This window comes from Hyla sarda, chromosome 5, assembly GCF_029499605.1.
Source record: "Hyla sarda isolate aHylSar1 chromosome 5, aHylSar1.hap1, whole genome shotgun sequence".
Taxonomy (NCBI): domain Eukaryota; kingdom Metazoa; phylum Chordata; class Amphibia; order Anura; family Hylidae; genus Hyla; species Hyla sarda.
The window spans coordinates 172,072,276-172,099,356 of NC_079193.1; the positions used below are offsets into that span (position 1 = coordinate 172,072,276).

Below are 27,081 nucleotides of genomic sequence, written 5' to 3' on the forward strand. Positions count from 1 at the left end.
GTCATTAGAAATAAATATCTTACCCTGTAGCTATGACTGTGTTCTTAGCCTTAAAGCGGTGTATGGATCCATCTTCCATACACAATGCAATAACACCACGGCATTCTCCATTTTCCATTAAAAGGTCCAAGGCAAAATATTCTACAAAATAACTAGTGTCGTATCTGAGAGACTGGAAAGAAAAACAAATTCATAAAGTACATAAGAGTTGAGAACATCAATTATCTTAAAAAACAAAAGCTAAAGTCTTCATTCAGTCCCAACACAACATGTGTAAAGTCTTTTTCATTAATGAAAAAGTTAAAGCAGAACGTTAGAAATCTCTGCTATTTATTAAAAAGGAAAAATTTAAATATTGCACAGACATAGGTATTTAGATCCTTTAAGCCCTTACCAGGCCCATTTTGGCCTTAAAGGGGTACTCCGGTGGCCAATGTGTTTTTTTCAGTTTCTACTTACTCTTGCAGGTGAGTTTTCTTGTTATCTCTGGTCTAGTGCTTGCGCTTTGTTTGTCTTTCTTTTCCTTTATTTGCACAAGTGTGTCCATGTAGTGTAGCATCTATTTCCATTTTGCCTTTGTTTTAGAAACTACAGCTCCCAGCATGCCTTGTAGCCTGTCTCCTCTTTCAGTGCCCTGCCCAACTTGTTTTGCGTTGCTTTTTTCCCCCTTCCCCTTTAGCACTCCCTTTCCCCGCCCTGCTGATTAGTATACTCATCCCACCCTCACTGTCAGCTCCTCACCCCACAGTCCCCACATCAGGGAATGATTGAATTGACAGCGGGGGGGGGAGCTGATCATATGTGACCTGCGGGAGCTGCTCTACTTCTCTCTCTCCCCCCCAATTAAAAGAAAACCAATATAGATTAATAAAAATGTTAAGGGGGTAATAAACGACAAAAATAAATCATTTAAACTACTAAAACCGGACGGCAGTGAAGAAGCATTAAAAAGCTATAGAGAAAAAAAGTAAAATATGTAAAAAAAAACTGATAAAAAGCAGCAAAAATAGAGACAGAAAGACTCATTGTCAAAGAAAGTAAAACTAACCCCAAAATGTTCTTTAACTATAAAAATAGCAAAAATGTTAAAAATGAGAGTGTTGGCCCTTTAAAAAAAAAAATAAAAAAAAAATAGAAAGAAAATAGAAACATATATAAATATAAAGAAAAAGCAAATATATTAAACAAATTCTTCTCCACTGTATTCACCGAGGAAAATTAAATGCCACGTGAAATACAGCATGATAAGGTAAACTACCCAGTACAGATCACCTGTCTAACATTGTACAGTGCCGCCTACAAAAAATCTAAATAGACAAATCACCAGGTCCAGATGGCATTCACCCTCGTGTTCTAAAGGAATTAAAGGGGTATTCCGGTAGTTAGACATCATATCCCCTATTCAAAAGGATAGGGGATAAGATGCCTGATCGCGGGGGTCCCGCGTGATCTTGCACTCCGCACCCCCTTAGACTCAGTCCCCGGAGCGTGTTCGCTCCAGGTCTGATTACTGTCGATCACGGAGACGGAGCATTGTGACATCACGCTCCACCCCCTCAATGCAAGCCTATGGGAGCTGTCACGCCTCCTCCCATAGGCTTACATTGAGGGGGCGGAGTGTGACGTCACACGGGGGCGGAACCATGATGTCACAATGCTCTGTCCCCGTGATCGACAGTAATCAGACCCGGAGCGAACACGCTCCGGGGACTGATTCTAACGGTGTGCGGCGTGCAAGATCACAGGGGTCCCCAGCGTCTGGACCCCCGCGATCAGGCATCTTATCCCCTATCCTTTGGATAGGGGATAAGATGTCTAAGCGCCAGAGTACCCCTTTAAGTAATGTAATAGACAGACCCCTATTTTTAATATTCAGGGACTCTATAGTAACAGGGACTGTTCCCGAGGACTGGCATATGGCAAATAAGGTGCCAATATTTAAAAAGGGGTCAAAAGGTGACCCTGGGAATTATAGACCTGTTCGTTTAACCGCCGTTGTATGTAAATTTGTTTGAGGGTTTCCTAAGGGATGCTATTTTGGAGTATCTTGATAAAAATAAATGTATGACCCCATATCAGCATGGGTTTATGAGGGATCAGTCCTGTCAAACTAACCTGATCAGCTTTTATGAGGAGGTGAGCTCCAGACTGGACCAGGGGGAATTGCTGGATGTCGTATATCTGGATTTTTTCAAAGCATTTGATACGGTGCCACATAAAAGATTGGTGCATAAAATGAGAGGGATTGGGCTGGAGGAGAATGTGTGTAAGTGGGTAAATAACTGGCTCAGTGATAGGAAACAGAGGGTGGTTATTAATGGTACTTATTCTGATTTGGTGACTTACTAGTGGGGTACCACAGGGGTCAGTCTTTGGTCCTGTTCTATTTAATATATTTATTAATGACCTTGTAGAGGGGTTGAATAGTAAAGTAGCAATCTTTACTGCTTTACAGAGTTTAGTATCATCTGCAAACACAATAGAGGACAGTGCACTGTTGCAAATGGATCTGGATAGGTTGGAGGTTTGGGTTGGCAAGTGGCAGGTTCAAGACTGATAAATGTAAGGTAACACACAGGGGGAAGAAAAATCCAGGCTGGGATTATGTATTAAATGTGAGCACACTTGGGACGACTGATGTGGAAAAGGACTTAGGAGCCTTAATTAACAGTAAATTTATCTGTAGTGACCAGTGTCGGGCAGCTGCTGCCAAGGCAAATAAAATCATGGGGTTCATCAATAGGGGCATAGATGCCCACGACAAGGAAATAATTCTACCGCTGTACAAATCAATAGTCAGACCACAAATAGAATACTGTGTACAGTACTGGGCACTAGTGTACAAGAAAGATATAGTGGAGCTGGAGAGGGTTCAAAGACGTGGAACCAGGGTAATACGGGGAATGGGAGGACTAAAGTACCCAGAAAGATTATCAGAATTAGGGTTATTTAGTTTAGAAAAAAGAAGACTTAGGGGAGACCTAATAAAGATGTATAAATATATCAGGGGGCAGTACAGAGATCTCTCTCATGATTTATTTATACCCAGGACTGTATCTATACCAAGGGGGCATCCTCTACGTTAAGAGGAAAGAAGGTTTCTACACCAAAACAGACAAGGGGGTTCTTTACTGTAAGAGCAGTGAGACTTTGGAATTCTCTGCCAGAGGAGGTGGTCATGGTTAACTCGGTTAAAGAAGTCTGGATGCATTTTTGGAAAGTAATAACATACATACATAAATACAGGTTATGGATTCTAGATCTATAGGGACAGAAGGTTGAACCAGGGATTTATTCTGACTGCCATATTTGGAGTCGGGAAGGAATGTTTACCTCTAGTATGAGGTTTTTTTTGCCTTCCTCTGGATCAACTCAGTAGGGACTCATTAGGGTTATAGGTTGAACTTTATGGACTCAGTTCATAAGGTTGAAAAAAGACCAATGTTACATCCCTTTCTATAGAAGGTCTCACAGCTAACAATGCATATCAGAGAAAAAAGCAAGCAATGAGGGGCAAATAAATGCATGTGGAACTCAGACAGGGTTGTGTACAAAGATCTGGAGAAGGGTACAAAAAAAAAAAAAAAAAGAAAAAAAAAATTCTGCTGCACTCAAGGTTCCCAAGAGTCTCTATCATATTTAAATGAAAGACATCTGGTACAACCAGGACTTTTCCGAGAGCTGACCACCTCACCAAACTAAGTAGTAGAGGGAGAAGGGCCTTGGTTAGAGGGGTGATCAAGAACCCAATGGTCCCTCTGGCTTAAAGGAGTAGTCCAGTTCAGAAAGTTTCTGTGCTGTCCTTCCTGAGCTGACTGCATATAAACAAACTGGACTCACCTGCCACCACTCCCTCGGTACCACAGTATTGACCGTCCAGCCCTCCGGTGCTGTATTCTTCCTGGTTGCTGCTGGTCACTGTGTCACCCTGAGACTGAGCTAATCAGTGGCCACAGCGATGCCCTGCCTCAGCCAGCAATAGGTTGACAGCAGTGTGATGCACTGACCACTGGCACTGGTCTTTTTCCTGGTGCCAGGGTATCAATGTTCAGACTATCATCGGCGATGGAGGGACATTGCTACAGCCAACAATTAGCTATGCCACAGAGTGATGCGTTGACCACCGGCAACCAGGACCGACTGAGAAAGCCCGCATCTCAATTGTCCACTCCCGGAATGTGGATCGCCGATATGGAGGGAATCTGGCGCTCTGCCCAGACAAGAATTTTTGACACCTTTGACATTGCAGCGAGGCTGCAAGTCCCCCCCAGACGATTGATATAAGCCACAACTTTGACGTTGTCCATCTGAATGCGAACAGGATGGCCCTGGAGAAACGCCTCCCAGTGAAGGAGACAAAGAAAGATGGCCCGAAGCTCCAGGACATTGATGGGAAGCCGAGCTTCCTGAGGACACCAGTGGCCTTGCGCCGTACGGTCCTAAAAGTCACCCCCCACCCCAGCTGAGGACTTGCATCGGTCGTTAAGACCTGCCAACCCAGAGGGAGAAACGAGCATCCCTCTTGAAGGAGAGTAGAGCGGAGCCACCAACGGAGCGACCGACGATTCGCGGAGGGGAGACTGATCTGGCGGTGAAGGGATTGTGGAGACTTGTCCCACAGAGACAAGATGACCCATTGACACTGAAACTGAGCAAAGGCGACGGCTTCTATGGCTGCCACCATCCTGCCCAACACTTCCATGCATGAACGGATGGGCACCGGAGCTGGGCAACAGCAGGCGGATCGCGGACAGAAGAGACTCTCTGGGGGAAGGAAGACCCAAGCTTTCTCGGTGTCGAATCGGAGTCCCAGGAAGACCAGAGATTGGGAGGGAGAAAGGTTGGATTTTTCCCTGTTATCAACCACCTGAAACTGGTTAGAGTCTGAAGAGTGATGTGAAGACTCTCCCTGTTTTGGGCTAAGGACGGAGCTTTTATTAAAAGTCGTCCAGGTAAGGAAGCATGGACACACCGAGAGCGGAGAAGAGCAATCACAGCTGCTGGAACCTTGGGTAAAAACCCTGGGGTCCATGGCAAGCCCGAAGAGTAGGGCCACAAACTGAAAATGCCCTGCTGGAACTGCGAGCCGCAGAAAACGTTGGTGTGGTGGAAAAATAGGGATGTGGAGGTATGCATCCTGGATGTCTACCGAGGACAGGTAGTCGCCCTGGTCCATGGAAGCAACAACCGAACGGAGGGATTCCATGCGGAAGTGCCTCAGGTGCCGATTGAGGAGCTGCCTTTTTTTTGGGGGGGGACGAACAGGTTCGAATAGAAGCCCAAAAACGTTCCCGAGGCGAAACCGGCTCAAGAAGGGTGTGGAGTGCAGACTGGAAGGCCGCAGCTAGGAGCGGCGAGTGGAAGCCGGGACTGGAAAAAACGATCCCGGGGAAAAGAACCAAACTCAATCCGGTAGCCATCTGAAACGACGTTCCGAAGCCAGGACCTGTGCCAACCAAACATCTAGAAAAAGAGACAAACGACCGGCAATCCGAGGAGAAGACTCGGGTGGGGGCACCCCTTTAGGCGGAGGTAGGCTTGCGAGTACCTGATTTGGCAGCGAAACGTCCAGAACGGCCATCCTGCTTCAAGGAGGGGCGTGACTTGAAGGTAGGAGCCTTCCGCGACGCCAGCTTGCCCTGGCGACCCAAGCCAAAGGTACGAAAGGACCGAAAGGAAGAAGTCTTGCGGCGAGGATCAGGAAGCAGAGAGCTCTTACCACCTGTAGGCTCGGAGATTATTTCCTCCAGGCCCTTGCCAAAAAGACAGCTGCCAGTAAAGAGCATATTGGTGAGGGATTTCTTATAAGCCACGTTGGCATGCCGCACAGCGTGCAGATTCCAGGGAAGCTTGACATAGATAATCGCCAGCGTTGGAGATCTGGAGAGCTAAGTCAGCCAGATCATCTGGAGGAGCCCTGGATAAAAACGCCTTGGCGAAGCTGAGAGGCCCAGGCCAATAGGGCTTTAAAGACCCAAGTCGCAGCAAAAGCCGGAAGTAAAGACGAGCCCACTGCCTCAAAGGCATATTTCGACAAATTATCAATCCGCTTGTCCACGGGGTCCTTGAAAGAAGCTGCATCAGGCAGAGGAAGAGTAGTGGATTTTGATAAGCGGGAGACTGGAGGGTCCACTAAAGGCGGACCAGTCCATTTGGAGACCAGGTCCTGTGTAAAAGGAAACATAGCCTTCAGTCGTTTAGACCCCTGAAAGTACTTCTCCGGATGCTTCCAGGCTGTCTCCAGCAAGTCGTCAAACTCCTTATGAGAATTGAAGACCTTGGGAGAGTGGTGAGTGCGGCAGAAGGATACTTCTGGAGCTGGGTCCGAAGTTCCAGTGTCCTGTAGGTGAAAGGTGTCCCTGACAGCCAACACCAAACTGTCCACCATGTCAGACATGGAGGACAGCTCTTCGGAGTCCGATTGTGGATTCGAGTCAGAATCCACAAGTTCCTCAGGAGACTGGGAACGAGTTGTGGAGGCTCCAGATCCAAGCGACAGCTATCTGGCCTCGCAGGCCGGAGATTAGGAACGTTCTCTGGAAGGAAGATCGTGGGAGCGAGGACGTTGCCTAGCAGAAGGAGAGGTGAGAAGACCGCCTTTCAGGAGAGGGGTAAGAGTAAATGACATTAGGACACCTGTGAGAGCGTCAGCGGCCTGAGGACGATGAACTAGTCTCCCTGGAGTGAGGTTGCAAGGAGGAATGCTTCAAGGCAGTAGCCACCTCTCTGGAAACCTGCGCCAGATCAGAGATCATCTGAGAGAGTGAAGAGACCTAAACCGGAGGGGGGTCAGAGACCACATGCCCAAGGGAGCTATCCTGGGCAGGGGGTTTGGACATGAGGTGGAGCAGACAGAACAGGTGGGTACTACCGAACCACTTGGCAATTTAGTTTTAACCCCTTAAGGACGCAGGACGTAAATGTACGTCCTGGTGAGGTGGTACTTAACGCACCAGGACGTACATTTACGTCCTAAGCATAACCGCGGGCATCGGAGCGATGCCCGTGTCATGCGCGGCTGATCCCGGCTGCTAATCGCAGCCAGGGACCCGCCGGCAATGGCCGACGCCCGCGATCTCGCGGGCGTCCGCCATTAACCCCTCAGGTGCCGGGATCAATACAGATCCCGGCATCTGCGGCAGTTCGCGATTAAAATGAACGATCGGATCGCCCGCTGCTGCGGGGATCCGATCATTCATAACGCCGCACGGAGGTCCCCTCTCCTTCCTCCGTGCGGCTCCCGGCGTCTCCTGCTCTGGTCTGTGATCGAGCAGACCAGAGCAGGAGATGACCGATAGAACAGATCAGTATTAGCAATCATGGTATTGCTATGAATAGTCCCCTATGGGGACTATTCAAGTGTAAAAAAAAAATGTAAAAAAATGTAAAAGTAAAAGTAAAAAAAAAGTGAAAAATCCCCTCCCCCAATAAAAAAGTAAAACGTCAGTTTTTTCCTATTTTACCCCCAAAAAGCGTAAAAAACATTTTTTATAGACATATTTGGTATCGCCGCATGCGTAAATGTCCGAAATATTAAAATAAAATGTTAATGATCCCGTACGGTGAACGGCGTGAACGAAAAAAAAATTTTAAAAGTCCAAAATTCCTACTTTTTTAATACATTTTATTTAAAAAAAATTATAAAAAATGTATTAAAAGTTTTTTTTATGCAAATGTGGTATCAAAAAAAAGTACAGATCATGGCGCAAAAAATAAGCCCCCATACCGCCGCTTATACGGAAAAATAAAAAAGTTATAGGTCATCAAAATAAAGGGATTGTAAACGTACTAATTTGGTTAAAAAGTTTTTTAACTTTTTTTTTTTTTGTGATTTTTTTTAAGCGCAACAATAATATAAAAGTATATAATAATGGGTATCATTTTAATCGTATTGACCCTCAGAATAAAGAACACACGTCATTTTTACCAGAAATTGTACGGCGTGAAAACAAAACCTTCCAAAATTAGCAAAATTGCGTTTTTCGTTTTAATTTCCCCACAAAAATAGTGTTTTTTGGTTGCGCCATACATTTTATGATATAATGAGTGATGTCATTACAAAGGACAACTGGTCACGCAAAAAACAAGCCCTCATACTAGTCTGTGGATGAAAATATAAAAGAGTTATGATTTTTAGAAGGCGAGGAGGAAAAAATGAAAACGTAAAAATTAAATTGTCTGAGTCCTTAAGGCCAAAATGGGCTGAGTCCTTAAGGGGTTAAAGGGGTTATCCAGGAAAAAACACACACATATATTATATTATATATTATATATTATATATTTATTATATTATATATTATATTATATTATATATTATATTATATTATATATTATATTATATTATATTATATATATCTCAACTGGCTCCAGAAAGTTAAACAGATTTGTAATTTACTTCTATTAAAACATCTTAATCCTTTCAGTACTTCTGAGCTTCTGAAGTTAAGGTTGTTCTTTTCTGTCTAAGTGCTCTCTGGTGACACGTGTCTCGGGAACCGCCCAGTTTAGAAGAGGTTTGCTATGGGGATTTGCCTCTAAACTGGGCGGTTCCTGAGACACGTGTTACCAGAGAGCACCTAGACAGAAAAGAACAACCTTAACTTCAGAAGCTCATAAGTACTGAAAGGATTTAGATTTTTTTAACAGAAGTAATTTACAAATCTGTTTAACTTTCTGGAGGCAGTTGAGATATAAAAAAAAGTTTTTTCCTGGTTAACCCCTTTAAAGCCCGTGCAAGCATAGTAAGTGACTAGGGCGGCGACCGCCTGTCAGGGTTCGGAGCTGGGATCGGACATTGGCAAACAGATAAATCAGCTATCCCAAAGATTCAGAGAGGAAGCTCGCGGCAACAGCTCGCAGCAACCGACAGGAGCGGCTCGCAGCAACCGACAGGAGTAGCAGGCAAGTCCAGTAGGAGCATACAGTAAGGCCCACATAACTTGTGAGGAGAGAACACCGGCACTGAGACTGCACTCTGAGCACGTGACTCCGTCCCTGAGGTGCTCTCCTATAGGTGAGAGGGAGAAGTTAAGTGACCCCCACAGCGCAGGGGATTGGGTGCACGCATCGGCGCCAAATATAGAGGCGGAGCTACCCGCCGACACGTAACAGGCCAAAGCCGGGGGCTAAATTAATGGCACCCGCCGACCATGGAAAGCGCCTTACCCCGGCTCCCTTCAAACCAGCCGTCCGGAATGAGGAGGTAAGCCCTGCAGCGGTGCAAAAATTAGGGGGCGGAGATAAGGCCGAAGCCGCGGGCTAAATTAATGGCGTCCGCCGGCTTCAGAAAGCGCGTCAAGCAAGCTGTCTGAAGACAGGAGTAAACAGGCAAGTCCTGTAACCGTGAGAGAATAAGGGGGGCGGAGCTACCGACGGAGCGAACCAGGCCGAAGCCGCGGGCTAAATTAATGGTGCCCGCCGGCTGCGGCCTCCCCTCCTCCTGTGGTGCCCCCTAAAACTAGGCAGAGACTGCAGTGGTCTCAGGAGGGCAAGGGGAGAGACAAAAATCCCGGCCGACTAGGGACACTGCCTGGCCGTCTACCAGTAACAGGAGCAGCGTGCAGGATGATTTTTTCCTTGTTGATCTGAAAATGTCAGACCCAGGGACATGCCCAGGAAAAGAAGCTCTGCTAAGTGTTAAAACAGGGCTGGGGGGGTGCAGGACAGAAACATATACTTACCTGTGAAGATGCATATACTCACCCCTGATGTCTTCAGCCAGCCTGGTGCCACCTGCATCATACCAGGCTGCAAAAGTGGGTCGAGCAGGGGCAAGAGGGGCCTGGACCCAAGGCACAACCCTCAATGCTGGTCGATGTCAAGAAAGGGTTAACGATTCATACCCTATGAACCGTGCCCTTTAGTTGCAAGTGGGGGGGGGGGGGCGGGGAGAGAGATCAGGCAGCGCCATGCTCTCGACATCCACTGCTTACAACAGCCTCAGTCTTCACCTATCCAGCCCACCTTCTCTGCTACTGATGTCAGACGCCAAGAAACTCCACGGGGGGGAACCTGTCAGCTGCCTCTTCCAACATCACAGCGGCATTCATCGGGTCTGTGGCAGGCAGACCAGCCGCAGAAGCGCACGCCAGCGCTTGCACTCAGCGCACACAGACCCCGGCGCAAACTGGTGCTAGCCAGCACCAGTTTCTTTGAAGCAGCATATCTGTCTAATTACATCTGGCTGGTAAATATATATTTACTATTTGTGTCTAATTCATGGACTCTAGTATATATGCCCATGCTGCTTGGTGTGATTTTAATATAATCAATTGATTATTCTGTCATATATATTACATTTACCTCCTCACAAGGGCCCTCTGAAAGGAGGTTATTAATATTATTTTGACTATTATATGTATTTTAATAAATTTAATATTTTTTCATCATACATTTGAAGCACGGTTCATTCATATCCATCATGTATCTGTTTATCTGATATTGGCCTTGAGGTTTATGGTTACATTTTTCTTCCCTTTACATAATTATTTCATACCTAAAGGTGTAGGTGTCCAATCATATTACATCTCGGCCAATTAATTGTGAGCTGCACATTTTTTTAATTCTATTTCAGTATCCTGGAAAATCCCTTGGCTGTATATGAAAAAAAATAAAAAATTAAAAAATGGTGACTTGGAGCCCTGAATGTGAACAAGCTTTCACCACTCTGAAATCAGTGCTGGCCCAATCTCCTGTATTGCAGGCCCCATCTATGCCAAGAGCTGTGCGGAATTAGGTAAGTAGACAAGAAGATAAGTGCATCCTATAATAACCTCAGCTGGAAAATGCTACTTAGAGGAGCAATAGCTGTGATAATATAAGTTTCTTTATCTACTAAGTGGTAGGCTTCTTGCTTTATCTAATTAGAGCAACCACTATATCCATTGATTTCTTCACATATATATGACAGGGGGTATATACTTAAAAACAAAACAATCAGACCCTTACCCTTCCATACAAAGTGTGTAGCAATGAATGTCCAGTCCTGTCTGCTACACAGCAGCAGCGATGAGCCTGTCCTCCTTTACCATACTTCAGGCTTTGCCCTCCAAAAGCACGCTGGTAGATCTTCCCTTGTTCTGTTCTGCTGAAAGGCATTCCGTAGTTTTCAAGCTGCCGGAAAGATGAAAATATTTTCTTTATTAGATATACACATAAATGTGATCTATAAACACAAGCTTTGGATGTGAAGCAACATTAGGGTTACAAGAAAAAAATTGGGTTGACAGAAAACTATTAGATGGATCACCACTTTGATTTTCTAGTTGGTTGCCATTAGCTGTAATAACTAGTTGCTCGACTCCCCTAATCTTCTGCTTCTAGGCTCTAATGGTAAAAACCTGAACCACTTATGCAATATAGATAAATTCTTTGTGTATTGTGACTTATTTTTTCTTTAGTACCAGTCACCCAATCATATGCAACAGGGGTGTGGAAATTTTATAAAAAAAACTACTTGTCCACAGGACTAAGATGGAGCAAAATCTACTTGTCCCTCATGACGATCCACTTGTCCGGGCCAATTTTCGCTTTTACACTCTGATTTTTTTCCTCCTCGCCCTATAATAGCCATAACTACCTACTATAATGATACCTTTTAATTTTTCAATAACATTCTCTGAACCAAAAAATATATATATATTTAGGGAAGTGATATTGAAATAGTAAAAGATAATTTAGCAGATTTGGTGGTTTTCTTTTCTGCGCCATTTACCTTGTGGTTGAGATAACATGTTAGTTTTATACGTTAGGCCGCCTGATTACAGTAATACCAGATTTGTATCGTTTACGTCATGTCTTACTAATTCTGGACTTTTTCTAATTGTTTTAATTGCCATTTTTCAACCCCTGTAGCTTTATTTTTTTCCCGCATACCAGGCTGTATGAGGGCTAATTTTTTGCGCCATAATCAGTTTTTTGTATCGGTACCATTTTGGTATTGATCTGACTTTTTAATCGCTTTTTAACTTTTTTTTCTGGGATATAATAAAAATTGCAAATCTGTGGTTTGGTATTTTTTTTACATTCACCGTACGGGATACATAATGTTATATTTTAATAGGTTGTACAATTACGCACAAAGCGATACCAAATATGTTTTTTTTTTATTATGTTTACATGTTTTTATATAGGAAAAGGGGTGATTTGAACTTTTAACATGGAAGGGGTTAATGAAGCGGTCTTCAAACTGTGGCCTTCCAGATGTTGCAAAACTACAACTCCCAGCATGCCCGGACAGCCAACGGCTGTCCTGCCATGCTGGAAATTGTGGTTTTGTAACATCTGGAGGGCCACAGTTTGAAGACCACTAGGTTAATGAGTCTCAAAACTTTTATTAAAACTTTATTTTATTTTTTTTAACACTTTATTACACTTATATGAGGAATCATTAGATTCCTCATACAGATTAATAGAGTTCTATTGAACTCTATTAATCTGTGTGCTCTGTGATCCATTGATAGAGCCTAGTCCAGCCAGGCTCTATCAATGGCAGGGCGGGACAGCAGGGAACAGAGGTAGGCCCTCCGGCTACCTCTATAGTGGATCTCCCCCCGCGATCGCGCTGCCCACCAGGTAGCATTCACATGTCCCTTTAGACGCCGCTGTCATCTTTGGTCTGCACGGTCTGCACGGGGAGCAAGAAGCCACGCCCCCTCATCTCCCCCCCGCACGTCTGCAGAGCAGGGGAGAGAAGACAAATACACAGCTTCTCATCTCCCCTGCTCTGCTTCGGAGGACACAGGTTTTTATAGCCGGGGGCTGCAGAGTATGGAGCGGGCAGGAGTCGGCAGCCCGCTCCATACAGACTGCAGAGGTCCACGCGACTTGTCAGGTCCGGCCCTGCTTGCCCGAAGCCGGGCTAAGGGCCGGACAAATTCACCTGCCCGACGCCCAGAACTGCTTGTCCCGGGTGTCGGACGATAGGAATTCCACATCCCTGTGCAATGACCGCACAATTCCACTTCTAGTCTGTTTCTATAGTTGTTTTCCATTACATTAAAAACTTGCTGAGGTGGACCGGTACTTACCTCAACAACTGAAGCCGGTGCTTGTTCTGTCATATAATGGATGGCATCTTGATCACCCAACCAATCAGATCCTTTCACTGTGTCATAGAAGTGCCACCTCCAGTCATCATCTTCCATGTTACCCAAAGCTGCATTTATACCACCCTAAAGAATACAATAAGATCAGAACTAAAACAACTAGAAATAGTAGAAAGATAACAGCAGAACAAATCAGCATACAATGTGGATGTAAATCACCTTAGCATATATAAATATTTATATTCTTCTTCTACATCTATGGGCAAGAAGGGGCATCTACAAGAAAGCAGATCATTGGCAGATTGCATATCACAGATTTACTCCCTTCCTGGATATATATAATGCTTGGTATCTGCTTGAGCTGTATTGCTGTTCTCTTTTTATGTATCAATGTCAATGACAGCATGGATAGTAACTTTACTAGTTGTTAACATATTTGAAGTTTCAAGGGCTTTGGACATTCCATGAAGCATAATGGCCCAACGTATGCTAAAAGGTCACTCCATCCACTCCTTTCTCAACATTGTTCCATGTGTGTCTCAATGTAAAACGTGTTTAGTACATTTAGAGTGTACTCATACAGATCGTAAAGGAATGAGGCTTCAAGGGAAAACTATAACTGGATTAGGGAATCTCACATTCTAATATACCACTAACCTTAGGGGACTTTTAGGAGGAATCATTAGAATTCCTCATACAGATCAATAGAGTTCTATTGCTCTGCGATCCATTGATAGAGCCTAGTCCAGCCAGGCTCTATCAATGACAGAGCCACAGACACCAGGGAAGCAGAGGGAAGCCCTCCAGCTACCTCTATAGTGGATTGCCCCCTGTGATCGCCCTGCGGGGGGGGGTCACAATCCACCCCACTAGCCCACCAGGGAGCATTCACATGCCCCTTTAGACGCTGCTGTCAGCTTTGACAGCGGTGGTCTAAAAGGGTTAATAGCCAGCCACATGCTGGCTATTAGCGGCGGCCCCCAGCTTCTGAAAACAGCCGGGGGCTGCAGAGTATGGAGCGGGCAGGAGTCAGGAACCCGCTCCATACACCCCTCTGAGCGCTGCCACGCTTGTCGGTGAAAAATTCACCTGCCTGGCGCCCGCAACTGCATGTCCCGGGCGTTGGGCGATAGGAATTCCACATCCCTGTTTAAGGACCAAATATTTATAAGAAACCACAGAGTTTATTGCATGAAAATGTCTTTCCTTGCCATAAGAATATCTAACATACATCCCTTTGGTTCCAAGTGGATTGGGTGCTCTGACACCTGCAATAATACCACCACAAAGCTGTCCAGCCAAGCAATATACTTAAATGTCTGGCAGTGACTGAGGGGGTCAGCCGTTAGCAAGGAGGTGGGATACCTTATGGGCAATATTTTGTGATTTCTTCCTGTGTAGTTATGGAAGAGAAGCCTAAAGCAACATTCCACTTGTGAAGCAAGCAAGCATTCCTGTAGAGCTGTATGTTTGACAGTAAGAGTGTTGGGGTCCGACCAGGGGACAGAGAGAGTGAGCCCTAAACTGACCCTAAAACCATCTCTACTGCCTACTTGCCCATCCATCTTAAACGGTGTATCGACAACTGGGTGCCGGTCCCTCCCTGAACCAAAGTGCTGGGGCCTAATAAAAACACATTAATAAATAGGTTGGTCACATACCAGAAACATAACAGGAACAAACAACTCTATAGTATATAAGCTCAGAGGACACAGATCAGTGAGCAGCACAGAGGACACTAAAGATCGTCGGTCACGAACAGAGGACTCTATAGATCTGTGGTCATGAACAGAGGTCACTATAGATAAGTAGACATGCACAAAACTCAAGGAGATCAGAGTTCATGAATTAATGACAAATAGAGTTCAAAACACCAGACAGGAAAACTGATAAGTCAACAGACTATAGGAACAGACCGGAATATAGCATAATCCTCCAGAACGTCCAATAGACTCCAAGTCCACCTTGGAGCACAGAGATATCTTGTACTAATTCTCAATTCCCCAGATTCCCCATGGACAGGTAACAGGGATATCTAGATACACAGGATAGAATATAGAACACTGTTCACACTGAACACAAGACAGGAAACCGCAATCCCTCAGGAAAGTCCAGTAGACTACAAGTCCCCATGGACCAGAAACAGGGATGCCAGATAGGACACTGTTCACACTGAACAGGTACAAGTACAAAAGGACAAAGATCAGATCAACCAAACAGCATACAGTGACCGCCCCCCCCCCCCCCCGACCTACGATGGCCCCGACATATGATCAAATCGACATACGATGGCCTCTCAGAGGCCATCGCATGTCGATGTCAGCATCGACATACGATGCTTTTTTATGTCGGGGCCATCGCATTAAGTGCTATCCGGCAGCGCAAAATGCTTAAGCTGCTGCCGGATAGCAGCTTAATGTTCCCCGTGTGGTGCGGTAAGTATTACTTACCCCTCCACGATGCTCCGGGGTGCCCTCCGGGTTCAGCGCTGGTCTTCCAGTGTCTTCTCGGCCCTCTCCGATGACGTCAATACGCTGCTGCGCATGTCATCCAATAAGAATGGCGTACGCAGCGGCGTAATGACGTCGCTACGCAGGCCCAGTAAGGCCTTGCGGAAGACAGCAGAGGACCGGAGAAGACAGCAGAGGACCGGAGAAGACAGCAGAGGACCGGAGAAGACCAGGAGAGCCCAGCGGAGGCCCGGGGACACCATCGAAAGCGGCGGGGACAGGCGAGTATAGCTTCCTATACTTTACATTGCACAAATCCCTCAACATACGATGGATTCGACAAACGATGGCTCGTTTGGAACGAATTGCCATCGTATGTTGAGGGACCACTGTATAGATATAGGACGCAGTACACACTGGAACACAGAACCAGGATACCAAACAGGGATAACATACAGGAGCATACTCCGACAGTGTGAATAGATACATAACAGAAAGGATAATAAATCCTAAAACCGACAAACATGGCTTAAAATCTACTAAGAGCATGCCAAAACATGTCTAAAACCTGAAACTACAAAATGCAAGCTAAAACAGATATAGTAGATATAAAAACTAAAACAATTAGAGTTCCACCCAGCCTCCATTAGCCACATGGCAGAAAGCTAGCAGCATCTCAGGATATAATGAGGATAAGATGTCAATCACCAGCCTCCATTAGCCGCATGGCAGCAGCATGTCAGGATATAATGAGGATAATATGTCAATCACCAGCCTCCATTAGCCGCATGGCAGCAGCAAGCTAGCAGCATGTCAGGATATAATGAGGATAATTACCAGCACAGGGCTATGCTGGGCTGACTAAAAATAGACATACCCGAAAGGCTATGAGCTATGAGTAAGGGTGTAGCAACCTGAAACGCATCAGCCATTGTCTGGGACCGTTTTTCTATGTGCAATTTTTTCTACTTTTGTATATGTCCATGTCTTTCTGCCACAGTGAAGGTTTTTAATGAAGATTCATGAATAAAGTTTGGAGGATTTCATTCAGCCATGCTGGCATTTTCTGCACATGTCTGGAGGTAGCCGTGCACGTCCCGGGTGAGCTGAGATTCTCCTTTTTTTGATATACCCGAAAGGCTATTGGCTAACAGAGGCCTGGGCTGAAGAGGCCAGAAACATTTAACCGTTCCCTGGCGAGGAAACATAAAACTGTTTACACACAAGCAATGCAATAGCTGTGTGTGAACACAGACCAATACAGACATGACAAAGAGACATTGAGACGTAGGACAGGTAAGAAGCCTCACTTGCACAGCACATGCATGCAGTTGCTAGCCAATACAGCTTAAAATACCTATATTAGTGATTAAAATGGCTATGAGTGTTTAAAAGGTCTGGTTTTACATACTCCATACTTAAAAGGGGTACTCTGCTGCTCAGCGTTTGGAACAAACTGTTCAGAACCCTGGAGCCGCCACTGGGAGCTTGTGACGTCATAGCCCCGCCCCCTCATGATGTCACGCCCCTCAATGCAAGTCTATGGGGGGCGGGGGGGGGGGGGGGGGGGCAGGGGCGTGACGGCTGTCATGCCCCCTCCCATAGACTTGCATTGAGGAGGCGTCACGAGCTTCTGGTGCCGGCTCCAGTGTTCGGAATAGTTTGTTCCAAACACTGAGCAGCGGAGTACCCCTTTAATGGGTTACTGTTGAGTTGAGATCTTTAATGTTCACAATAAATACATTATAGTATTGGAAGCCCACTCTGAAGCACATACCTGCGCTGCCACTGTGTGAGATCTTGTAGGAAATAGCTTTGTAATACATGCTGTATTGAAGCCTGCTTCAGATAAGCCAAATGCTGCTCTTAATCCTGCACCACCAGCTCCCACCACAACTGCATCAAACTCATGGTCCACTACAGGGTATTGTGTAGAAATCTAAAAAAAAAAGAAAAAAAGAAAATAAAAATTGTGTAGAATACATTATCCAATAAAGAGGTTATTTAACACATAATGATGCATATGTCTACTAATTATAGAATCCAACATAAAACCTTGAGTGATGATGTAAATATATCAACTCCAAGGGAAATGTGAGTGACTCATGGATAGAAAAGTTGGACCTTTTTGGGGCACTTCCCCCATGAACTTAAAGAGGCACTGTCATTATAAAAAAAAAAACTTTGTATATTTTGTAGTACTACTGATAAGATGACTTTTTAAAATATACATTTACATTTTTTTTTTAAATTTTACTAAAAAATCTTAAATGAAAATAGCCGCCACTTAGGGGGTCTTCCTGCTTTATGCAGATAGGCTACTCTGTATTTTGCAGCATACTGGATACCGGCCGTAAAGTGTGTTGGTATCCAGTATAGAAGATCACCATTGCACCACTACAGCCTTCAGCTGTTCCAAAACTATAAACTCCAATAATGGGAGTTGTAGTTTTGCAACAGCTGGGGGTACAATCTTTGTAAAACTCTGTTTTAGAGCTGTTTATTCTCCAGCTGTGTGTCTCCAGCTCTTACAAAACTACATACAATGGATGTGTGGGCATGCTGGGAGTTGTAGTTTTGCAACAGCTAAAGGCAACACTGCTCTAACACAGTGCTTTACAAACACTGCAACTCCAGCTGTGGCAAAATTACAACTCCCAGCATGCTTGAACAGCCAAAGCTTTCTCTGACTCATGAATGACAAAGAAGCTGATCAGACATTCAGGAGTCTGTGAAAGCTGAATGACACACACATAGTGACAGCTATGTTGATTAGCATCCAGCTTTACTAGGAACAGATAGAAAATGTATGAATAAAAACTACTGTGCAGTGATTTACAGACTGCAAGGCTGCTCCCAGACTCAGAGCAGAGGAGTCATCACAGTGAGGGAGAGAGTTTGACACGCCCCCTCCACAAGGAAAGAACAAAAAGCAAGTGAGCAAGATATAAATGCTATTTGTTAGGGATATATAGGTCCTAGACACATAAAATATCTAATAATGTATATGTACATGCTCAGGATTAGGTACTGAGTAACATATCACTCTTTTGTTGGCACTATGACAGGTACACGTTAAAGCAGAAAGATGATGAAGATAACTTATTGGTAACAAATGGTCTACTCCCTCATACATGTACAGCCGGCCTTCGAGTTCTCAGTAACCAGCAGTGGCCTTCCACATTGCAGAGCTTGAGGAGAGCACAGAAGACAATACCAGGTTGTTTTTTTTTTTTTTTTTATTACAGGAGCGGACAGTTTCTCTCCCATGACAATATTTTCAGGATTTATTTTTATTTTTTTAATAAGCTCCAACGATATCCTGTTCAACAGGGTTTCCAAAGCCCAATCTACGCAGTGAATGAGAGACAGAAGCAATTTGCACTGTTAATGGTGTAGTGGCCATGCCCGGTTACTTCAGCTTCCATTCACCTGAACAAGTGAGTCTCTTTAAATTTATTACTGGCCTTCAAAAAAGGTTTCTAGCATCAAAGGTTGTATGGCACAACAATTTCCCAATTTCTTATTAAGGTTCTAATCAGTGCAGGAATATACAGTGGTCCCTCAAGTTACAATATTAATCGGTTCCAGGACGACCATTGTATGTTGAGACCATAACTCTATGGAAACCTGGTAATTGGTTCTGAAGCCCCAAAATGTCATCCAAAAATAGTAAAAAGTGAGGATTAATGAAAAGATAAGTAAATAACTAATACAGATAAAGCAAGTCCTTACATATAAAAGAAATATCTGCTGGGAGCTGTAAATCACTGTCTATGTAGAGGACAGGAGCTTCGTCAGGGTCCTGTACAGTACACACAGTGTCCCAAAAAAAGTTACATAGAGCCGCTATCCCTGGCACATGTAAATAGTAGTACAGAACATGTAGTACCTCCCTGTACTATAGGGGATGCTGTCAGACACCAGTCAGTGTATGTACTTCAGTAATACAAGGGTTCTACCAGTGAATGCCCATTCTGATTGGTCAGTTCTTTCAGCCATTGACATGTTTTTCGCAGATCTGGACTGTTTGTAGCATTGTTTGTTGAGTCTAGTTTCAAGGTTGAGGCCATTGTAAGTTGAGGGTTCACTGTTTAGTGCTTGACTGAGCTATATAGCTATAGATGTGAGTTTAGCACTTTATTAAAGATTTTCCACTGTACCAGTGAGTGCTGCCAATTGTTTCTACAAACTGGATTTAACTTTTGGATATGCTATGCTCCGTTGGTCCAGCACCCATGGTTTGACAGTGTTAGCCGGCAGACTTTATGGGAACTGTTTTTTATCCACTACTATTGTGATATATATACTGCTCTTGAGCCATGGGCTTTGTGCTGGCCGCTGTGACTATTTTTGCTATATATGAAGCTCACAAGAGAGCTTAGAGGAAAATACCTATTGGAAAACAAAGCTTACCGAATCGGACACTTTGGCAGATGCAGACTTCTTTCCATACACAGTGAAGTGGAAAGTCCTAGATACTGCAGGAGACGCTGCTGCACATTTCTAGAACATATAAATAACAATTAATTATGTAATAGCTTTTATTACCATCAGATATTGGAGCACAAATAAAAATATACAGAATAGAAATTTAAGTCACGTTTTTCCATTTATATAATTCAACAGTACAGCACTGGAATAAAAATAAATAGAGGGCCATCTTCTCTGGTGATAGAGCAGAATTAGTTACATTGCAGGTAAATTCACACATTGCCAACAGAACTGATGGTGGTGGATGTAACCTGCCTATGGGGGTTTGACTACTTAATGCAAGCCTATGGGGGGGGGGGGGGGGTGACAGCTGTCGGACCCCCTCCCATAGGCTTGCATTGAGGGGGCAGAGCATGACATCCCACAGGGGCGGTGCCGTGATGTCACAATACTCCGGCCCCGTGATCGGCAGTCATCAGACCCGGAGCGAACACGCTCCGGGGGCTGATGGTAACGGGGTGCTGCGTCAAATATCACAGGGGTCCCCAGCGGCGGGACCCCCGAGTTCAGGCATCTTATCGCCTATGCTGTGGATAGGGATAAGATGTCTCAGCGCCGGAGTACCCCTTTAAATATTTAAAAATAATTGAACAACCATATTACAAAAGATATTATAAAAAGTTTTTGGATCTGACAGTGCCCATTTAAAACTTTGTGGAGAAAGTATATGAGTCTTAGGCAAAGAGTTCTTCAGAATGACTAAAGTCCTGCAGATGAGAGTGAGAGGATGTAATAAACTGAGAACAGATCACAGAAGTACAACTCTGGCTAAGATTATGGAATCATCACACATAGGAGCTTATCGGGGGTCAGAAGATGACAATATTACACATACTAATTTTGGTGCATGTAGTATTTTTTTTTGTAGTAAAATAAAAACTATATAAATTAGGTAACCGTTTGGACCTACAGAATAAAGATACAGTGTCATTTTTACCGAAAAGTGTACTGCGTAGAATCGGAAGCCCCCTAAAAAGTCACAAAATGGCGTGTTTTTTTTCCAATTTTGTCCCAGAAATATTTTTTTTCTGGTTTTGACGTAAATTTTGGGGTGAAATGATTGAGGTCATTATAAAGTACAATTGGTGGCGCAAAAAAAAAAAAAAACCTTATATGGGTCTGTAGGTGCAAAATTGAAAGATGTGATTTTTAGAAAGTGATGAGCAAAAAACAAAAGTGCAAAAGCAGAAAAACCCTGCGTCCTTAAGGCTAGGTTCACACTACTGAATTACCACCTGTAAATCTGCTTTGAAATTGCAGGCAGAAATTCCGATTGCAAAAATGTATAGTGTAGTGAATGGGTTCCATCCACAAATTCACACTTCGGAACTTGTGAAGAGGAATTTGTGAATGGAAAATCCGTTTGGAAACTTTCGCCTGAAGAAAGGCGTTGCTCATTCTTCAGGCGGAAATACTTGCTTAACACATTGCAGTCTATTGGAGACTGCAGTGTCCGCGCGGTAATAGCGCAGACTGATTCAGCAGGCACTGGCCGCACTCGGAATCTCCGGGTGGAAATTTTCTGCCCGGATATTGCGCAGTGTGAACCTAGCCGAACCTGTCATCAGTGTCACCTGCCGATACAGGCTTATATGGCGGGCACTGTTGATTACAAGGCTCTGCACAGTTTTCTTTTGTGAGTTTCTGTTCTGGTGCACCCAAGGTGTTCCCAAGCCTCCATGGTGCACCTATGATGCACGTCCTGTGCAAAGGTGGCACTTCAGGCCAACAGTCTGAGATCTCCCAGCAAGTATGGTCTACACTCTTAGAGGAAGGAGACATGAATATTTATGTAGAGGGCATTACCAAGGTAGAAGCAGGCAGACAGGCCAAAGTGCAGCAAACAACACATTTACATACATACATTTTCTTCTCTCTAAAATCGGGGCACAGAATAGAAAACGGTGAAGATGAATGTAATCAGGATGACCAGGTCTATTAGCCTATCTCAACAGGTTAGGGCAGGTGACTCCTTCCCTTTCACAGAAGACAATCTAGGACAGATGTATTCAGTGGCATTTTTCATAGGTTTACATTGAGGAGTTCCCCCTGATGCGAACCACTGATAGACACTGCTAGGCAGGCACATTGGGAAAATGCCTAAGGCTGTGTTCACACATTGTGCATTCTGTTTCTCCAGAGCAGAAAAACAAGATTCAAGCTGAAATGGACAGATTACATAAAGGACACCAGTGGCGTGTTGCACTACTCTTACTGTCATGTATGCCCATAACAACCAATCACATCGCTTCTTTCATTTAAAAAAAAAAAAAAAAAAAAGCCTTTGAAAAATGTAAGTAATGATCTAATGGTTGCTATGGGCAACTGAGTAACTTTTCCTTTGCACAGGCTTTGATAAATCTCCCCCCCCCCTCCCCCCATGTCTCTTTTTAGCTCCTTTCCGTTTTAAGGGGTACTCCGCAGCTCAGCGTTTGGAACAAACTGTTTCGAACGCTGGAGCCAGGAGCTTGTGATGTCATAGCCCCGCCCCTCAATGCAAGTCTATGGGAGGGGGCGTGACAGCTGCCCCCTCCCATAGACTTGCATTGAGGCAAAGGGGCATGACATCATGAGGGGGCAGGGCTATGAAGTCATGAGCTCCCGGCGCCAGCATTCGGAACAGTTTGTTCCAAACGCTGAGCAACGGAGTACCCCTTTAAGGCAGTAACTCTGTGCTTCAATGCAAAAATGGTGCCATAAGTGTGTAAATGCCTGGGTGAACATTTGCGGTTCCTCCTCAGGCTTTTATGATGCCTTATTTCTTTGAGACATGACCTTCACTGATAAATCATTCTCTGCATTGCTATGCAGGATGGAGCCTTGTCATGGACTATTTATCTTATTTGTTTTATTTCATTTCCATAATAAAAGTCCCATCAGGTGCAGACATGATGATCATCCTAAATCGAATATCCTATCAATGGGGTGAGAAAGATATCCAAAATATACACCTGTGCATTTACAAAAAACTAATTGGCAGAAACAATGATTTTTGTTAACTGTTGCGTTTTCATCCTCACTTCTTCCCCGTCCATAAAAAGTAAAAATTGTTGTTATGAAAATTATAAATACAACCCCACCATAAATCAACACCTTAGAAAGCTAGATTGGCAGATTAATAATACAAAAACTATGGCTTTTTAACAGTTTAAGCACCAAGCCCATTTTGGCCTTAAAGGGGTACTCCGGTGGAAAAGTTTTTTTTTTTTTTTTTTTTTTTTTTTTTTTTTTTTTTTATGAACTGGTGCCAGAAAGTTAAACAGATTTGTAAATTACTTCTATTAAATCTTAATCCTTTTAGTACTTTTTAGCAGCTGTATGCTACAGAGGAAATTCTTTACTTTTTGAATTTATTTTTTTGTGTTGTCCACAGTGCTCTCTGCTGACACCTCTGTCCGTGTCAGGAACTGTCCAGAGCAGCATGGGTTTGCTATGGGGATTTTCTCCTGCTCTGGACAGTTCCTGATACCGGCATCAGGTGTCAGCAGAGAGCACTGTGGACAACACCAGAAAGAAATTCAAAAAATAAAGATTTTCCTCTGTAGCATACAGCTGCTAAAAAGTACTAAAATGATTAAGATTTAATAGAAGTAATTAACAAATCTGTTCTGTTCTGGCACCAGTTCATTTAAAAATAAAAATAAAAAAGTTTTCCACCAGAGTACACCTTTAAGGACCTGGACAATTTTAGTTTTCACACTTCCGTTTTTTCCTCCTCCCCTTCTAAAAATCCTAACACTTTCAATTGTGCACCTACAGACCCATAAAAGGGCTTGTTTTGTACATCACCATTTGTACTTTGTAATAACATCAATCATTACATAACAAAATCTACAGTGAAAAAATATATATATATTTGTCGGGTGAAATTGGAGAAAAACATTTTGTAACTTTTGGGGGCTTCCGATTCTACGCAGTGCACTCTTGACACCTGATATTTATTCTGTATGTCCATAGGATACCTAATTTATATAGGTTTTATTTTATTTTACTACTTTAAAAAAATTATATCTACATGCACCAAAATTAATATGTTTAAAACGGTCATCTTCTGACCCCTATAACTTATTTTTCCACATATAGGGCTATATGAGGGCTCATTTTATGCATCGTGGTCTGCAGTTTGTATTAGTACACTTTTTATTTTGATGGGACTTTTTGATCGCTTCTTATGGTATATGAAGTGATCAAAAATATGCAGTTTTGGACTTCTGAGTTTTTTCACGTGTATGCCATCGACTGTGCACTTTAACTTACCTTATATTTTAATAGTTTGGACATTTTGGCAAGCGGCTGTACCACATATGTTTGTTTATTTTTGATTACATTATTTTATATTTAAAAAATTAAAAGGGGGGGGGGGGGGAGTACAAACTTAAGAAGGGATTCATTTACTAAATAATTTTTTTTATAGTCCCCATAGCATACACCATTCGATGCTTTGCCATAGCATAGCATTGATCAGTGTTATCAGTGCTCTGCTGCATCGATTGGATGGCGAGGAGGCAGGTAAGGGCCCTTCTGCCGTCCGCACAGCTGATCGGAACCCACAATTTCGCTGCGGATGTCCTGTTCAGCTGCCCTGAGCTAACCGGCACTGTTAACCCTTCATTTTAGACGTTGCCATCAACTTTGAACACAGTGTCTAAAGGGTTAATGCCGGGCATCAGCCTGATTAGCTGATAGCAGTCAGGACCCACTGGGTATGAAGCATGCTCAGCTCGTGAGCACGCTTCAAACCCCTGTAATGGGACTAGGATGTACAGGTACGTCCTTGGTCCTTAAAGGGGTACTCCGGTGAATTTTTTTTTTTTTAATCATCAACTGGTGCCAGAAAGTTAAACAGATTTGTAAATGACTTCTATTTAAAAATCTTAATCCTTTCAGTACTTATCAGGAAGTTCTTTTCTTTTTAAATGTATTTTCTGTCTGACCACAGTGCTCTCTGCTGACACCTCTGTCTGTCTCAGGAACTGTCCAGAGTAGGAGAGGTTTGCTATGGGGATTTGTTCCTACTCTGGACAGTTCCTGAGACAGGTGTCAGCAGAGAGCACTGTGGTCAGACAGAAAAGAAATTTTAAAAGAAATGAACTTCCTCTGTAGTATACAGCAGCTGATAAGTACTGGAAGGATTAAGATTTTTAAACAGAAGTCATTTACAAATCTGTTTAACTTTCTGGCACCAGTGGATTTTAAAAAAAATAAATAAATAAAAAATAATTCACAGGAGTAACACTTTAAAAGGTGGGAATGAAGAAACAAACAAAAAAAACTGCAGTGTCTTGAAAGTCAAATATAGGTGACATTAGAATACATTGAACACATTAGAATGACAATGCACAACAGCACAAATGAGCTTTTACCCATATTACGGTAAATGCTGCCAGAAGCCCCTGAGGCCCCTATAGACAGAGCCCTTACAGCACGAGCTTCACACATTAGCACTAAATCCTGCAGTTCCTCTTTCTGAAGAAGAACTTGTCACAACTGCTGAACAGGAATAGGTCAAATATTCAAAATATTTGTATCTTGTAGAATGGCTCGGCACATACTGTCCTGGTCATATGCCAATCCTCAGTAACCACCTCCTATTCCCCCACATGAGTTAGTCACCACAGAGACTGACTATCCCTTCTATGGGTTTGGGGGAAGGGTTCAGCAAAAAGTGTGTGGTAAAGACTATGCAGCTGTGCAGGCAAAAAGTGGTGTAGATGCTTATAGCAACTAATTAGGCTTCAAATGTTATTTTTTGGAGTTTTTTTTTTTTTTTTTTTAAATTAAAGTAGTAATCTGGTTGCTATGGGCAACTGGTCATTATTTTCCATGCACAGGTTTTAATCACTCTCCCCTAAACCTCTGTTCTTACATATTCCTTAAAGGGGTGGAAACTCTGGTGGAAAAAACATTTAATCAACTGGTGCCAGAAAGTTATACAGATTTGTAAATTACTTCTATTTAAAAATATTAACCCTTCCTGTACTTAGCTGTTGTATGCTCCAGAGGAAGTCCTTTTCTTTTTTTAATTTATTTTTCTGTCTGACCACAGTACTCTCTGCTGACACCTCTTCTACTCTGGACAGTTCCTGACCTGGACAGAGGTGTCAGCAGAGAGCACTGTGGTCAGGCAGAAAGGAAATTAAAACAGAAAAGAACTTCCTATGTAGTATACAGCAGCTGATAAGTACTGGAAGGATTAAGATTTTTTTTAAATAGAAGTAATTTACAAATCTGGCACCAGTTGATCTGTAGTAATTAGTAAAAATACAATAGCGCAGTTTAGATAAAGGGGCTTCCCCAGGACAGACAGACATTCTCCATCCACAGGACAGGTCATGGGGGTCTGACCATGAGAAGGTGAATGAGGGCGATCTGACACACTGGGCGGAGGACATTTCTTTTTTCTGTAATGTGTATTCAGTGACTGGAGGAAGAATAGTGACACTTTATTACAGTCCTGGATCTTCCCTCCATTACACAATAGATTATAGAAGTGTTTTCCAACCAGGGTGCCTCCAGCTGTTGCAACTCCCAGCATGCGCAGACAGCCTTCGGCTGGGAGTTGGGGGACACATGTACGCTCCCCTGAAGGAGGCAGAAGCTCTTTGGATCTGTACATTAGATAGGCTCCTATACACTGAGCACATTAGAGAGCGGTATACAATTTCTCCTGCGTCACACATTGCCCTTCTTATTAGCGCAAAGGGGACAACACAGCGCCGACCAGGTGACCACATCCGTCCACCAATCAGAAGAGAGAAGAGAGCGGACTGTATCCCCATCAGCCAATCACCATCCGGAAGAGAGGAGGTGACCTTGACTTAGCCCCGCCTTCTGAACTTACTTACATAACAGACCTCTGTGGTGAATAGTGTAAGCGCGCTCACTGCCTCTGCCCTGGTACCCAGCGCCAATACTTACCTTACTGCCAGTGCCGGACAACAACCTCCGTGCCAGGAGCCGCGAAGCCGCCGCACTCAGTGCCGCCATGTTGCCAACTAACACCGGCGTCTGTCAAGCAGGGCAAGTATGGTGTTCTGTGTACGAGGCGCCGCCCCTTTTCACATAACTTTATTAGAAAGAACAAACGGTTA

At 43.8% G+C, this 27,081-nt stretch overlaps 1 protein-coding gene across 2 annotated transcripts; it reads right to left on the reverse strand.

Annotated features, from left to right (window-relative positions):
- Positions 1-27,081, reverse strand: LOC130273630 (succinate dehydrogenase [ubiquinone] flavoprotein subunit B, mitochondrial-like). Of its 2 annotated transcripts, none has more exons than XM_056520748.1 (6): positions 26,493-26,646; positions 19,913-20,002; positions 17,274-17,435; positions 13,029-13,172; positions 10,948-11,112; positions 1-172 (listed from the first exon to the last, which is right to left on the reverse strand). In XM_056520748.1, exons 1-6 carry the CDS (start codon positions 26,604-26,606, stop codon positions 20-22), a joined length of 828 nt encoding a protein of 275 aa, XP_056376723.1. In that variant the 5' UTR covers positions 26,607-26,646; the 3' UTR covers positions 1-19. The 2 variants fall into 2 exon arrangements, with proteins under 2 accessions (XP_056376723.1, XP_056376724.1); XM_056520749.1 differs by lacking the exon at positions 26,493-26,646 and adding an exon at positions 26,909-27,081 and having other exon boundaries at positions 2-172.

Coding starts and splice junctions, on each gene's coding strand:
- LOC130273630 (XM_056520748.1), bottom strand. CDS start 26,606: ATGTACAGATCCAAAGAGCTTCTGCCTCCTTCAGGGGAGCGTACATGT. Junction 20,003..26,492: donor CAACAGCTGGAGGCACCCTG/GTTGGAAAACAC, acceptor TATATGTTCTAG/AAATGTGCAGCAGCGTCTCC. Junction 13,173..17,273: donor CTCACACAGTGGCAGCGCAG/GTATGTGCTTCA, acceptor TGTATTCTTTAG/GGTGGTATAAATGCAGCTTT.